Source organism: Astyanax mexicanus, chromosome 23, assembly GCF_023375975.1.
Source record: "Astyanax mexicanus isolate ESR-SI-001 chromosome 23, AstMex3_surface, whole genome shotgun sequence".
NCBI lineage: Eukaryota > Metazoa > Chordata > Actinopteri > Characiformes > Acestrorhamphidae > Astyanax > Astyanax mexicanus.
Window position 1 is genome coordinate 14,084,321 of NC_064430.1, and position 16,493 is coordinate 14,100,813.

The 16,493-nt window shown below is 39.7% G+C and overlaps 1 protein-coding gene across 7 annotated transcripts in view; it reads left to right on the forward strand.

The window, feature by feature from the left end:
- The window catches only part of cep89 (centrosomal protein 89), a 133,639-nt gene extending 118,540 nt beyond the window's left edge, over nt 1-15,099 (forward strand). For 4 of the 7 annotated variants that reach the window (XM_022668138.2, XM_022668140.2, XM_022668139.2 and 1 more), the window contains one exon: nt 13,366-15,099. In XM_022668138.2, coding sequence (XP_022523859.2) covers nt 13,366-13,702 — 337 coding nt within the window. In that variant the 3' untranslated portion in view covers nt 13,703-15,099. The remainder of the gene's footprint in view (nt 1-13,365) is intronic. The other 3 variants (XM_049471222.1, XM_049471223.1, XM_022668142.2) reach the window with 3 other exon arrangements.
- Nucleotides 15,100-16,493: the final 1,394 nt, after the last annotated feature.

The window sequence follows — 16,493 nt, forward strand, 5'->3', positions numbered from 1 at the left end:
TGTATCTGATCCACCACCATGTCAGTTTCACTGTAGTGCCGATCCAAATAATAGCTGGTCTGTGGTGGTCCAGTAGGGATCTGACCATTGGAGAATGATATGCAGTGAAACCGATAGCTCTAGGAGACAATCAATGCATTAAAGATTGGATTATAGACTCCATACTACATACTACATGATACTCTGGGAAAATCATTGTTTACAATCAACCTGAAATCAGGAGACTTTTTTCTGTTATTGAGTAGAGCGAATCGGTCTCAAACCGGGCCAATTATGCTGTAGTGTAGCCTGGTGCATTAGGTGAGAGTTTCTCTGAGGATACAGAGTTATTTTCCAGGCCAGACTAGAAGAGGCTTGCTTGTGGAATCTCAGCTGAGCTGCTGGTATAAAATAGAGGATTACAGCTGCATTAGATAGATTTACTCTGAATAGTAATGTGTTATTTGCATGCAGTCACAGTGATGTGTCTCAACGGTGCTAACTAACTGTTGATGTCATGCCCTAAAGCTGAAATAAAAACGCTAATTGAGGCTTAGCTGGTCTGTTAGGTCACTGCAGTGACTCTAGAGTTAAGTGTAAGGTGGTCACCATGTGGTCAGAGAAGATAGCTAGATGATAATGCAGAGCTTTTACTCCTGGGTTGCTTGAGTGAATATGTGACCCTTTGTGCAGAACAGGATTGCATACATTGCCTTTTTAAATATGCTGAAATAGATAACAATAAAAATATCAAACCAATATTTTACACTAAAATGCCAAATGTTGAGTGACAGTAATTAGTAACTTACCTTGTTCTGTTACTTTTCAGACCGAATCAGTCATTTCTCAATGTGCCTAAAACCTACACAATGAGCTGGCTAACCTTAGTGACGAGCTAGCTAACATACTAATGTTACTGGGGAGAGAACTAACCTTAGCGATGAGCTAGAGAACCTAAGCGACAAACTAGCTAATCTTATTGACGATCTAGCGAAACTTAGTGACGAGCTAACTAACATACTAATGTTACTGGGACAGAACTAACCTGAGCGACGAGCTAGCTAACCTTAGCGATGAGCTAGCTAACCTTATTGATAAGCTAGCTAAGCTTTGTGACAATCTAACATACTAATGTTACCTGGGAGAGAACTAACCTTAGCAACAAGCTAACTAAGCTTAGTGATAAGCTGGCTAACATACTAATGTTACTGGGGAGAAAACGAACCATAGTGACGAGCTAGCTAAATTTAGCAACAAGCTAGCTAACCTTAACAAATAGCAATCTAACACACTAATGTTACCTGGGAGAGAACTAACCTTAGCAACAAGCTAATTAATCCTAGTGATAAGCTAGCTAACACACTGTTACCCAGGAGAAAACTACAGCTAGTGATAAGCTAGCTAACCTTAGTGACGAGCTGGCTAACACAATAATGTTACCGGGGAGAAAATAAATCTAGCGACGAGCTAGCTAACTTTAGTGAAGAGCTAGTTAACACACTAATGTTACTGGGGAGAGAACTAAAGCTAACGCCAAGCTAGCTATTCTTAGCAACGAGATAGCTAACACTCTAATGTTACCAGGGAGAGAACTGTTCAAAATGTTCCTTTCCATCATTTTTCAAATAGTTTTTGTTTAAGGACAAATTGTGATTGTTTTTACATTTGATAATAACATTTTTTTTATTTTTAAATTTTAATCAGGTCTTGTCTCGTGTTTTCCTGACTTAACTACTAAAAAGTCTTTACTTAACTTGGATTCGGCTCTAGCGGTCTTGACTACAACACTAAAAAATCTGTCTGCAGTGTGAATACAATTAAAAACAATGTGGTTAAGCGTTCAGCAGCAAATTTTCTGCGTTTACTGTTCCAATGTGAAAAAAAAATAAGATTAATAAATAATTAATTTTCCCCCAGGCATGCATGACCCCCTGTCTTGCCTTTTCACCCCACCAGGGGCTTTTAAAACCTTTTTACGTAGTTAACACAACAGTTACAGTGTGAAGTAAACTTTTACATTATGTGTAGCTTCTTTAAACTTTAAGAGGTTTTCCACACTCAAACATCTTCACCATATGGCTCTTAAAATATTCATCCATTGAATGTCTACAGAAATAGCTTTAAATCCCACTCAAAATAACCATTTTGACACCTTCTTTTTGAAGAGTTTAGTTCAGAGCACAGAGCACAAACAACGTGTACAGTGTATGTTTCAGGTCATGCTCATCATCCCGTCCAAAGTTTTTGGTTTGTCCTTCTTCCTTTTCGCTCCACTCTCCTCTTACATACATGGCTTTGAGGTATTGAGCTAACCGGTCAATACTCTCTGGCCTCTTTCATGCCCTGACTTTGAGTTTCATTGTTCAGGCAGTTCACCTCTCCCTGACTTCAGCTCTAATCCTCCTCTCATGCTGCCTCTGTCTCTCATCTTAGTCATCCTGAAGTGCTCCAGTCTTCTCTCAAATCAGCTCAGGGTTAACAAACCCCCGATGTGATTAACCTTGCTGTGTTCCAGCCGGGAGAAGCTCTCACGCTGAGCTAGTGTTGTGTGGTATGCTGGTACAATGTAGAACAGTACAGAGAGAGTTTTATTCACTATTATTTTATTATTATTTTAATGCATTGATTACAGGGTAACCCTGCGTTCACACTGGAACGCGACGAGTCGCTTGTGTCGCCCAGCGTTTGTCGCTTGTGGGCGTGTCAAGCTCAACGCCCGCGTTTATTATGGTCCAGCCTCCGACAAGAAAAAAGGCACAAAAAAGGAATCGCTTGGCCACTTTATTCTCCAGCTATAACTCCCAAACTTGCTGGACTCTTGGGCGTTTCTGTGATTTAACTGCGCTGGAAACGCAGCCGTTCCCGTAGATTGATGCGGGTCCACCCCGTTCAACAGAATGAACCGGACGTTGAACCGCCTTGTTTGTGATTGGTCCAAAGAAAAGCTAGGAGCCAATCGGGTTAGAATGTCGCTTCACCGAGTCATAATTCATTTGCATAAAGTTGAGAAAAATTAATCTCCGTGTCGCTTGTCGCTTTGTCGCTTGTTGCCTCTCGCGTGTCGCGGCGACAAATCGCGCCCTGCCATAGGAAATGAATGGTCGCCTGTCGCTTTGTCGCTTTCCAGTGTGAACGCAGGGTTAGGACTTACCTGATACATTTGTTAAAGAAGCTGTGTTGATGTGTCTCCAAGCCTGAATCCAGTTATCAGGATAGGATGAGAAGTAGTAGTAAAAGGAGTGCAGAATTAACACAGAGGTAGTGCCATACATTTTGAGAGGGCTGTAGAAGTGAAATACAGCACATCTCTATACAAATCAAATGGAAAATCATTTGGGTTAGAAGGCTACAAATAAGACTGGGCGTTTAGCAGATATAGATCCAATTTAGCAGCACACAAATCTTCACTGCTGCTTAAACCAGAGTGTCTTCTGGTCTATTTTTGGATGAGGGTGGCTCTTTAGATGAGTGGACACTCACTGCTGAGCTTAACTGGTGCAGTGATAAATGCTGATGGGAACTCTTCAGTTTGTCTTGTTTTTTTTAATCCTCAGTGGAAAAAATGGCAGAATATTAGTTTGTAAGCTTCTAGGCAATTACTGCATATAACATAAATGCTGTAGTTCCAGTACCATAGTTTCTGAACTATAAGTCACACTTAAATTCCTTTAATTTTTCCAAAAATCGATAGTGCGTCTTATAATCTGCTGCGTCTTGTGTATGTAAAAAGTATCAAAAAAGTTTCTTCAGCACCGAGGCTGGAACAGTATTAGCATTAGCCACTAACCGCACTCGGAGTTGAGTATTATCGGCCTGTAGGCTGCAGCTAACCCCAGCTAGCACTGCTGGAGAAGCATTAGCATTACCTACTAACCACGCTAAGCACTAATTAGCTCTTTTGTCATTCAAAGTTGAGTATAATCGGCCTGTAGCCAACATGTTTACTGTGTTAAAACAAGCTACATGGGACTAACCCCTAGCTAATATCGTCCTGGCTTATTGAAAACTCAGGGTTCCTAAGTTTAGCGCTGTTGGGTGGCATTAGCTGATAACCCGGCTTGTGCTAGCATTTAGCTGCTAATGCTAATGCTGCTACACACAGCCTTAGTGAAAATCTTGAAATGTTTGCTTATTAAGCTTAGTAAGCAGGGAAAATCTGTAAATCTAAGATTACTGTAAATAAACGAAAGTGCTTTACTCACCCAAATAAACAGTTTTCAGGAGAGACATCTGTGTAGATTAACATCCAGCCATTGTGTGGATTTTAAAGGATTTTTTTTTTCTTGTCTCCCCAGTTCTTTTCCTTTACCCATCCATTACTATGATTTACAGATCTATCTGATCTTCCCATTTCTTTTTTATGGTGCGAAGGAGCACTATTTGAAAAAGAAATATATATATTGCTCTCAGTGTAGTGTATATGAATCTGTTTGAGGGCAATGTAAATCATTCTACTGAAGATATGAACATCACAGAGCTGTTGGCTGTCAGATAATCCCACAGAGAAAATTCCAGCATTTTATTACTTGTTTATTTTGTGAGAAACAGACAAACAGACAACACCTCTGTTGTGAGAGAAATGTTCGCACATTTACAGACTGCTGTGAGGCTGCTGAAGTGACTCTTACCACCTGCTCATCTCTGTAGCTGTAATATAAGCTAAGCAGAACATTTGGGAGACACATAAAAACAATGCTAATAATTTAAACCCTAATAATGAAAAAACCCTGCAGTATTTACAGCCATTTTAAAACAATTCACTCCAAAACAACCATTGGTTGAATGGCAATAGCAAGATGTCATGGTATGGATTGTAGTACTGTAGGTCACTCAGCAAATTCCAACTACAGCCGAGCATTAAGATCCCTCAGAATGTCCTAATGAGGTCTGTCTGGTATTTGTAACTCATGGAGTACCATTGTTATGTTGTTGGGAGTGCGAAAAGTCCGTTCTCAGTAGAACATTAGTCAGATAATGTCCTTAGAACATGAAATTTTAACCATATTTCACAGAAAAGATATTCTATGTAGTTCCCTTACACATTTCACAATCTTATTACTGCAGAACAGATTGTGGAAAAATCAGATGGTGGAAAACTTACAGAAATAAAAATAAGATTTTTGCTTTGCAACAAGCCAATAAACTCATAAAATAAGGGTGTACTCACCAGGTTTGCCAGGTTTGGTTGAATCATGCTGGAGCATGGTTCTGCCCCCTCCCTAATCCCACACTGGCCTGCACTCACAATGCATTTAAACAATCTGTGCCCAAGCACACTTACATTATTACTCACTGCTCATGCAGATATTCCTGTAAACAAACATGGCGGTGTTGTGCCGAATTCAGCACCCCTGCCATGAAAAGCACCCTCTCTCAGGTGCGCGTCTTCTTGATAAAAGTGAACATCATCTAAAAACCAAACTACATGCGGTGACGAGCCACAATATGAAAACATACATCTCTCCAAAGGTGTTTTGTCATCAACTTGTGGGTGCTGTGATAAACATGCTTTGTTTATTTATGGGTAAGGTCTGTTTTCACTTATTCACAGACTAAGAAATGTGAGAATACTCCTGGGTTAAGAGTATAAAGGTCTGAGAAATAACATTACTGAGCTAAAAACCTTAGTTCAATTTTAGATTTTAGAATTTGTTCTTCAGTGTAAGAAATACTTCTTAAATAATAATAAAAAAAACTGATTATGAGTGGATTTCTGAGTGCATCTAGTGAGCATCTCTGGAAGTTCGGAAGTCATTAAGTATCAGTTTGCAACTCCATAGTTACAATTCCAATTTTACATTTGTTCAAAAAGCTCATTCTGAGCCCAGTTCATAAGACAGAGTAACTCTCTCTCTCTGTTATAAATATTTTAAATGAACAGGTCAGGGTATCTGTAGCCATTGATAAGGCCTCATTTAGCTGTTGCTGATTCTGCACACTGTGGAATACGGGAGAGGGAGGGGGTGAGGGCACCTCCAGAGGAAAGACGAGAGTCTTGAAGGAAGTAATCTCTGCACAGCAACAATTATATCCACACAAACAGGCATGAAAATAGGAGTTTTTTAAATAAAAAGTTCTACTACCAAAGAGTAAACAGTAAAAAGCCCAAAACGCAGACCTTTATTTAATCTGTCAATTAAGACATGACATTGCTTTTGTCTTGTTTGCTCTGTAGATAAACTGCCAATCGCATACAATAGGACAAGTATGTGTTACAACAAATGTCAAGTCTCAATGGCGGTACTCATTCATTAAAGCTCACATTTTACTTTTCAGGCACAAATAGTGTTCTGTTTCATTAACACTGTTGAAACTGGAGGGCAGTGTAATGCCTTCCTGCTGTTCTATTTCCAGAACAATATTTTACATCTCTTTTTCAAATAATTAAAGGTGACTGACACACTGACTGCTGCACATTGTTTTGCTCTGCAGAAAGAATTATGTTTGAGTGAGAGTTCATTAAAATATATGAGAGCTCATTTAACTTTATAATCCTTCATTAAACTGCTGACCCTTTTAGCACCACCTCAATGTTGGTTTGTAGTACATTTTCCAGCCTAGTCTTAAAGCAGAATTATTCAAGAATTTGCTTTTTTTATTGTTTTGTTTGTTGTTTAACCCTACTGTTAGGATGTTTTTGATTTTTGCGCTTTGAGCCACTAGCAAAGGTCACCCAGGGAATCTAAAAGGGAAAGAAGCATGTGGACTGAGGTAGTAATTTAATATTACAGGATTTAACACAAATACGATTTGCAGTGTTTTTGCAAACATTTTCCCTGCCCACTTTACCAAAGATTTGTAGTGCAGTTCCTACCGTTCTGAGCTTGGAGTAGCAATACTGGTGATGCTACTCGTCTAATTACAAGTCATTGGAACATCACAATGAATTTTAAGCTGATACCTCTTTAAAAAAAGAGTATAAATCCAATATAATGTCAATCATTATTTAATTGCATATGAATGTCCTTTCTAATGTACACTAGGCTTTATTCCTTCTTTAAAATTACTGATATTTCTTTTCCTACAGAGAACATATCTCTACCATAAACGTTTATGTTGTATTCAGTAATCCTACAGTGTCCTTCAGAGATCCTACAACTCCATTAAGGAAAAATATATGTAACAAATCCTTAAATCAAAAATAAAAAGTGAAACTGTCACCAAGAAATCCTTAATTTCTGACACCCATTCAGCTGCTACTCAGATGTACAGTATTTCTCCCATCACAGCTGATGCCACAACACAAGGAGGGTAGATACTAGCACATGCCTTCTCCGATACATGTGACGTCAGCCACCGTCTCTTTTCGAACTGCTGCTGATGCTGACATCACCATAGAAGTAATGAGGGAAAAGAGCGCTGTCTACCCACCCAGAGAGAGCAAGGCCAATTATGCTCTCTCATGGCTCTGGCAGCCGATGGCAAGCTGCATGACCTGGATCCAGACCAGCAATCTCCCGGTCAGAGGAGCAACGCTTTAGACCGCTGGACCACTTGGCGCCCCAGTATTTAATTATTTAGGAATACTTTATCCTCTTCAATAACGCAGATGCTGTGAAGTATCGTAGATGATTGTCTTGTGATATATTGAGAACCACAGAATCACAGTATTGTGAGAAAAAGCCTGAGAAAAGTTACTGAGAAAAGGCCATTTGAAAAAGTTTGAGACGTTTGGCACGTGTGTATGTGTGTGTGTGTAATAAAAAGAGAGACAAAAGCAGCAGGTTTGAAATCAGCTTAAACAGCTGTGTGTCTGATCTGTATTAACACACTGAGGGCAGAATTTAACTGCTATTTAAATCATTAAAACTGAAATCATTCGTTTTGTTTCTCATCACACAGTTTAGATTGAAAGCTCATTTTGGAGCAGCCTCTCTCTCTCTCTCTCTCTCTCTCTCTCTCTCTGTGTGTGTGTGTGTCCCTGGGGTTTTCAGTGCACAGCAACCTGTCAATACGGCTACCATCACACATCAATACTGGTCTCAGCAGTATTCTGTTTTTTGATGTTCCTAGATTGGTGGAAGAATGCCAAAAATAACCTTGTAGGAACATTGTGAGGTTTCGATGGTCCCCAGGAGATCATTTTGTGGTGTGCAGTACCACATGGGTCACTTGCTCACGCCTAACAGCCTCCTCCACATGGGGGCAGTGTAACAGCGTTTGGTGCTTCACAACAGCAACACTGTGGATGTGACTAAAACGAATCCCCACCCTTATTAGTTTTGCACTACATAGGGATAGACTTTTTAGTCGGTAGTACAGTGGCTTGGTAGTTAGCATGTTTGCACTGGGGTCTTGAGTTCAAGTCCCTTTCTGGGTGGATTATCTGTGTTTGCGTAGATTTTCTTCGAGGACTTCAAAAACATGTAGATCAGTGTAATAATCAGTTACTCCAAATTGCCCATGTATGTGTCGAAACCAGTGAAGCAAGTACCTGTTGGCATCTGTTTTATGTGCTTTGTGTATTGTGTACAGAGACATGTGTCAAAAGAATTGTCTGTAGTAACTTATTACGTGCTAAAGATGTGACAGATAGACGAGAGCACACTGGAGTATTGCTTTAATAACTTTTTGTACTTGTGGATATTTTTTTGACAGACTGTCCATATCAGTGGGAATTCACTTAATTAAAATTATGCCCATGGCAGTTATTAGGATGAGGGTTTGGTTGGCAGATGTTCCTCAAGGACAGCTGAACTCTCTCTCCCTCCCTCTCTCTGTGTCTTTTTTTAATTTTCTTGCTGTATTTTTTTAGTCTCTCTCTCTTAGTCTGTCACTCTTTTTTGTCTATTTCTTTTTTTTTTCTCTTTCTCTGTCTTTCCATCATTTTATCTCATTTTCTCCTCAATTTACACAGGCAATTACCCAACCCACTCATTAGGACTGCCCCTATCACTAATGATACTCCAGCACCAGAAGGGTGAAGACCAGCACATGCCTCTTCTGATACATGTAAAGTCACAGATGCCTTGTGCTGTGCGACAGAGTGCCATTTACCCACCCTAAGAGAGAGCAAGGCCAATTGTGCTCTCTTAGGGCTCTGACAGCCGATGGCAAGCTACATGAACGGGATTCGAACCAGTGATCTTTTGATCATTGTGGCAGTGCCTTAGTCTGCTGGACCCCTCTTCGGGTTTTTAGCATATGCTTTGTTCTTCCTCGTCAGGATATACTGTGGATCAATATGCATGAAAAGTTCCAATTTCTTTTTATTGTTCCACAGTACAAAATCCCAAAACTGTTCTTCAATGTTTCGCACCTGTGGATCAGCAGCTTGTCTGGAAGAGGAAAAAAGAAGCATGGTGTTGGCTCAATGACGCTCTCTGGGCACTTTGCTTTCACTTTTTCTGGAAACCTGCAGTGTGTGGAGGCCAAAATTAGTTTAATCATTGAATAATTCCAACTAAACTCTATATCTACATCTATATAGTATTTAATGAGTGACTACACTACAACAATGTGTTTTTGAAAAAATGTTTTTGAAAAGTGATGTAAATCAGCAGGTCTTCTATTGCATTTCTTACTGTGGCTGTTTATTTGGCTTTCACAGGAGGTTATAATTGACCTCTCAGCTTCGTTCCGCTTTCTGTGAGTGTGTGTGAGAGAGAGAGAGAGGGGGAAGGGGGTGGAGAAAGAGAGAGAGAGAGAGCACATACTCTGGCAGTGGTACTCTGGGCTGTGCTCAACAGATGGCTCAGCTAATTGATCTGTCATAATGACAGCGCATGATGATAAGCGTGATGATCAACAAGCGTGATGATAACACAGTTTACGAGCATGAGCGTATTCCTTTGTTCCCACAGTTTTTCCAAAACATCATTGAAATTCACTGCAATGTGAGAACAAAATCACCAGTGCTGCATTCCATATGTTCATATGTTTTCTTTGTTTAATTTTCATAAAACTACCAATTGATAGAGAATGATCCAAATGGTAGATATTCTTATCAAGGTTGTTTTTTGTACCTGAATGTAGCTGTAGCATTATTTTAGGTGGAACAGAAAAATCAAATATGAAGCCAATTTCATAATTTTTTTGTTGTTGTTAGATTTAGCAATCACTTTTGGGCACAAAAAGCATGGATAGTGCAACATCTCTCAGAAGTGATGCCACTACAGCTCTAATGCCTTTGTGGGCTGGTGGCAGTATGATGTGCCTATCCCCACATTTCAATGATCTCATTTTTCCATTTTCTAAATCTCAAATTGTTTGTCTTAACATTCAATTCCAACAGTTGACTGGCATATTTTTATTTTTCCCCAGAAAATAAAAACATTTTCAAAACCTTGATTGTCAGCCTCGGCTGGAACAGACCATTAGCAGGATCCTTCTGTTCATTAAGTGAAGTAGCTGAATTGTAGTTGAGCAGTCAGTCAGTACTTAGCTTGTTAGTCATACTTTTATTTATAATGTGGTGTTCTTTTGCTATTGCTCATATTAATAGACACTCTGGAGAAAGTTGGCTGATTTTTGGTAAGCCAAATTATTTTTTTAAATTCAGATTGAGTTCAAATACTGCTTAAACCATTATTCTTCCTTATTTTAGTCATCACTGATGATTGACTGACTTGACCATATAGCATCAGTTCTTCTCAGCAGCAAACAAAGCTGAGCTCTGTTTCTGTAAATCAAGGGTCAGCAATTAAGTTTGGCTGTGGGCCAGATATTTTCCAAGCCATTATGTGGCGGGCACGTAAAATGAAGTGTAATGGGATGGAGTGCTACAAACTAGTAGCTCTCCAGCCCAGAGTGTTGTTGAAACCAATTGCAGAACAATTAATCTCAAAGCAGGTAAACCCAAGAAAAAAATAAAAAATAAAAATAAATAAACACACCGCCCCTCACGTGGGATCAAACCTGTGTCGCCAGGGTTGCGTTCCAATACACTATCACTACCCCAGATAGTGAATTGGGACACGGCTGGGAAAAAACGCCCTTATAAGGAGATAGGAAGCCCAAGAACGTTGAGCGGGACAGAAAGACAGGGGAGGAATGTAAACAAAAGCTCGCCAGAGAAGCATTTCATTTTACATTTTTTTATTATCGTTCAATATAGTTCAACATCAACTACAGGTGTTAAAACAGCCTTAGAGAGTGTGGTGTGGATCATTTTTTGCCTTCATTTATTTATAAAATACACAAATGCTACATTTACAGTTTGGCAGAGTGTTCTTGTCTTACTCAAAGCAGTAACTTGTCTTTTACTGTAACTGGTCCAATGTATTTTACTGGAAATATCTTACTGGTAACTGGTGAGCAAAAGCCTTAATATCAGACGAGTGAAGTGACCCACACACACAGGCTGTGTGAGAGAGATAGTGAGAGAGTGTTAAATGGTGGTGGGTGTGATATGGTCATGGTGGTGTAAGAGTAGGTTGGAATCTCTCTCTCTCTCACTGTGATGACGCTCATGCCTCGCCTCATTTACAGATAATGACAGTTATTGTTACACAGCTGTGGCTAGCAGAGGCTTTGTATAGTAGCACTCTTATCCTCCTCTCTCTCTCTCTCTCTGCCTTTCTTTTTCATCTCTCCTCCTGTTTTTTTTTTACATCATCACTCCTCTCTGTGCAGTTGAGACTTAAGCCTTTGGGAGAGTGCATCATTTTGTGTGTGTGTGTGTGTGTGTGTGTAGTGTTTGGACATGTCTGTCAGGTCTGAATGTTCTTCAGTAGAGGTTTAAGTGTGTGTGATTAAAGAGCTAAATAAAACCTTTACTGATTTATTTCTCCAGAGGCTGCAGATCAAACTTGCACTTACATCTCCCTCTCTCCCTCTTTCTATGCAGTGCTCTCTCTCCATCTCTCTCCCTCTTCCTCTGCAGTGCTCTCTCTCTCTCTCTCTGTCTTTCTCTCTGAGCCTGTCTCCCTCTCCCTGTGTCTCTCTATCTCTCCCTCTCTCTCCCTCTTTCTATGCAGTCCTCTCTCCCTTTCTCTCTCCCTTTCTCTCTAATCCTGTCTCTCCTTCTTTCTATGCAGTGCTTTCTCTCTCTCTCTCTTTACGGTTATCTGTCTATCTTTCCTTCTAGGTCTTATCCTTTTTCTCTCTGTCTCTCTCTGTCTCTCTCTCTCTCGCTCATAATCTCCCTCTTTTTCTGCAGTGCTCTCTCTGTCTTTCCCTCTCAGTCTGTCTCCCTCCATCTGTGTGTCTCGCCATCTCTCTCTTTCTCTCTCTCTCTCTCTTCCTCCCCCTCTGTGTCTCTCTCTCTCCCTCTTTCTCTGCAGTGCTCCTTCTGTCTCTATTTTCCTCTCTTTCTCTCTCTCCCTCTTTCAATGCAATGCTATCTCTTTCTCTCTTTGTCTGAGTAACTTTCACCCTCTCTCTCTCCCTCAATCTCTGCAATGCTCTGTCTTTCCCCTCTATGTCTCTCTCTTTCTCTCTGTTTCTCTCTCTTGCCCTCTGTTCATCCCTCTTTGTCTGCAATGCTCTGTCTTTCCCCTCTATGTGTCTCTCTTTCTCTCTGTTTCTCTCTCTTGCCCTGTTTATCCCTCTTTCTCTGCAGTGATCTGTCTTTCCTCTTTCTGTCTCCCTCTTCCTCTGTGTGCCTCTTTCACCCTCTGTTTTTCCTTTTTCTCTGCAGTGCTATTTTTCTCTTTTTCCCTGTCTGTTTCCGTGTCTCTCTCTTGCCCTTTCTTTCTCTGCAGTGCTCCTTCTGTCTCTCTGTGTCTTTCACTCTCTCTGTTGGGTTTTTCCATTCACTGACTTTTTGTACATTTTAAAAATCACAGTAAGGTTTGCATTTTAGGACCAGGTAGAAAAGTCAGAATAATCACTAAAGCCAAATTGTAAAAAAGACTAAAATTCAAATTAATGACGATGTATTAAGTTGACAGGGCCTATGCCAATATTTAGCTTATTTATTATTTAATGTTCTCAATAAAAAATATATATTTTTCTATGCTTACCTCTGGTGTCCTTGTAGAACTGTCTAGTGTGTTTGCACTCCCAAATGTATGGTGAACACTGCTGAGGTGGCACAGGATTGTGTGTTTTGATGCCGTTCCTAATCATGGTAGCCTATAGCCTCTATGTCTATAAATTTCTATGTAATAGAATAACTGTAGTGGATGGAACACGACTCTGATGAAATGATGTAGTTGCATAATACATTCGCAAAACATTCTCTGTGAAAGCTTTTTTTTTTCTTCTTCTTCTCTAACTCATTCTCATAGTCTGGATTAAAATCTATTTTTATCTTTTTCTTTGTTTCTCTCTGTTACTTTCTCTCTCTCTCTTTCTGTTCTTTTCTTGTTCTCTCAGGACTATACAATACATTAAGTGTGACCTATTTAATTTCTGTGGAGTTAATTATGTTTGACAATGAAATAACTGTATGAAACCTTTCTCTCTCTCTCTTTCTCTCTCTCTCTCTCTCTCTCTCTTCAGAGCAGCAGAGAGTGAGTTGGAGGTGGTGTGGGAAGCAGCTACGAGAGAGAATCAGCACCTGCAGAGTGTTGTGATGGGGGTCAGCAGGGCAGACGGCTCTCTGAGTCCGGTCACTGTACCTCCTGCTCTGGGCTGCACTGACCTCTCCCCGGCGTGGACTCTGCGTCTGCTGGACAGTCTGGACCAAGCTGACCGGGCTCCCAGCACAGCGCCACCTCCCTTCAGCTCCAGACACAACAGCGGCCTCCCAATTCCTGTCCAGCACAGTCCAGTGTACGAATCTGACAACCCCTCATCTGACGAGAGCCAAAAGAACGGACTGGACTTCTATTCCTGATCTGTTTGTATGAAAAAAAGCAAACAGTAAACACTGAATGAGGCCAAAGCACATTTACAGACTACAGACATCACCTAGTGATGTATATGGTGGCCATGTTGGATTCTGTTTCTGCATCTTTGATCTCGTAGCTTTGCTCCCCGCTGTGAGCTCTGCCTGCTTTAAAGGATTGACTCGCCAACGCTTACACATTCATATTTACTATAAAATTAGTTTTAGTTTACATATTTTACCATAAGATATGACATCCTTTTTACCTTTATTATGGAGGAACGGATCACTGATTATCCATATTTGCCTGGCAGTAATTTACAAACCATAGCTATGTAATTTTGTCATGGAACATTTTAAATGGAATACTCACCCCAATTGGATGCTTTATAAAAAGTGACTAAATGCAAATCTCAGTACTATTTCATGAAAAACATTGACTCATTCAGAACTTTAAGATGGTAGCTACATATCTCATTAAAGTTGGGATGGGGCAGCGAAAGGCTGGAAAAAAAGAAGTGGTACTATTAAAAACTGCAATAGCTGCAATAAAAGCAATTTTGTGTAAAAAGAGCATTTTAGAGATACAGAGATTTTAAGACGGCAAAGACGGACAGAGGTTCAACAGTCTGTGGAAAAAAGAACAAAAATGTTCAACATAAAATTGTAAAAACTTTGAATATCCCACTATCTACAGTAAATAATAACATTTATTATAACAGGTAGAAATCCCTGTTCGCATGGGAGAAGCCTCTAATGGTCAATATTAAATGCTGTTGATCTTTGGGCCCTCAGGTGGCACTGCATTAAAAATAGACATGATTCTGTACTGGAAATCGATGCATGGACTCATGAGCTCTTCAAGAAAGTTCACAATACTAACCAAAATGTTGAAAATAAAGTTGTATCATTAAAATTTTATTATTCTAAATCCATAACAGTTTTCTATTTTGCCTTACTTTGTTTTAAATTGGCTTTAGGCCAGAGAAGAAGACCCTGTTTCTGCACGATATTGATGTGTAGATGAGAAGAAAATGTATTCGTAGCAGTGTGATTTCCTGCGGCAGACGCGCTGATTCTTGCTGGATAAGTAGGTTTAGCTACTGCAGAGTGGTGTCCTTGAGAGAGTAGGACAGAGGTTGATTGAATGTACTCCTCTCTCCACAGATAAAGTACAGAGGTCCAGATTGTTGCCTGAGATTATCATCTTAATTTAATGATCCTGTCTGAACGATATGCTAATGTTGTTTTTGCTTAATTACAGAAGATGAGGAGAGTAGTAAAGTAATTAACTTGATGTTTTGACGAGATATAAATGTCTTAAAAGCTTGTGTTATCATCTGAAGACCAAAGATATAACATGCTTAACATTATGAGACGTCCATATAAAGAAATGTTGTCTTTTCTGTCGCCTCAAATTGTTTTTAAAGTAGTGGTATCAATCGATAAACTTGAAGGACTTATAAGCATTATGTTTTCTGTAGTAACTCATGATGAGGATTTGTGATTCGATGTTAATTAAACATTCTAAGATTAAGAACTTGCATGATCAGACAGCAGAGATTAAGCCAGTATGTTCTTCTTTGAACTGTTTGGTACAGTGCAGAAATCCCCCAGTCCTATTTACACACTCCGGGTTGCCAGGTATAGAACACAATAGCTGGCAAATAGTGTGCTGCAGCCATGCTACACAGTAAGACAGATGTATAAAGACCAGACCCCAGGATAAACCCAAAGAGACTCCTCAGCTAGTGAAAAGTGAGTTTCAGTTAAGGTTTGCTAATCAGAGCGTGTCATTTATTTTTGTATTTCAACATAAATACTAGTGCATCTCAAATATTTTTTAATATTATATAACACCAAGTGGTACTTTTGGCAATGTGGGCAGTGTGCCAAATCCTGCTGGAAAATGAAATCCACATCTCCATAAAAGTTGTCAGCAGAGGGAAGCATGAAGTGCTGTAAGATTTTCTGGGAAAACAAAACTGCACTGACTTTAGACTTGATAATAAAACACAGTGGATCAACACCAGCAGATGACATGTCTCTACAAACCATCACTGATTGTGGAAATTTTACACTAGACCTCAAGCAGTCTGGACTGTGTGCCTTTCCACTCTTCCTCCAGACTGTTTTTTTTTTCTTTCTTCAAATGAAATGCAAACTTTACTGATGGTCAGTTATGGTTTGGAGAGTCATGTCATCTGCTGGTGTTGTGCTGTATGTTTGGATTTATTTATGGGCGCTTAAAGCGATGGTAGCATATCAAATCAGTTCTATACATTAAAATACAGTTGAAGTGCAAAATTCTATTATTTCTCTTGTAAAATTCGCTTCTAAGATTTGAAGATACATTAACATGCCAAAAGTCAAAAAGTCATGGGACTGTGTAAATTGTAAATTGATCTAAATTCCATTTCCTAAGTTCATCAGGTACTTAACATTGCTCAACACACAGTGTTATGTGTGTACCAGAAATACATCATAGGCATAGGCATGACCACCCACAGTGAACAGTGCAGCAAGTGGTAAGGATTGTGACCAACAGCATCTGCTAGAACTGTCCATGTGAACAGACGGATGACTGGCAGAAATCATATTCAGATTCAATGCAGAAGACCCCACAGGCCAGAGCAGCGTTTTTTAATTTCCATGGGACATGGCAAAAGTCATGGGACATGATACAGTGCCTTTCAAAAGTTATTTGGCCCCCTTGAACTTTTTAACCTTTTGCCACATGTCACATTGCCCATATTTTAAACTTTTTTTAGAAATAAAAAACTAAAAAGTGGGGCAATAT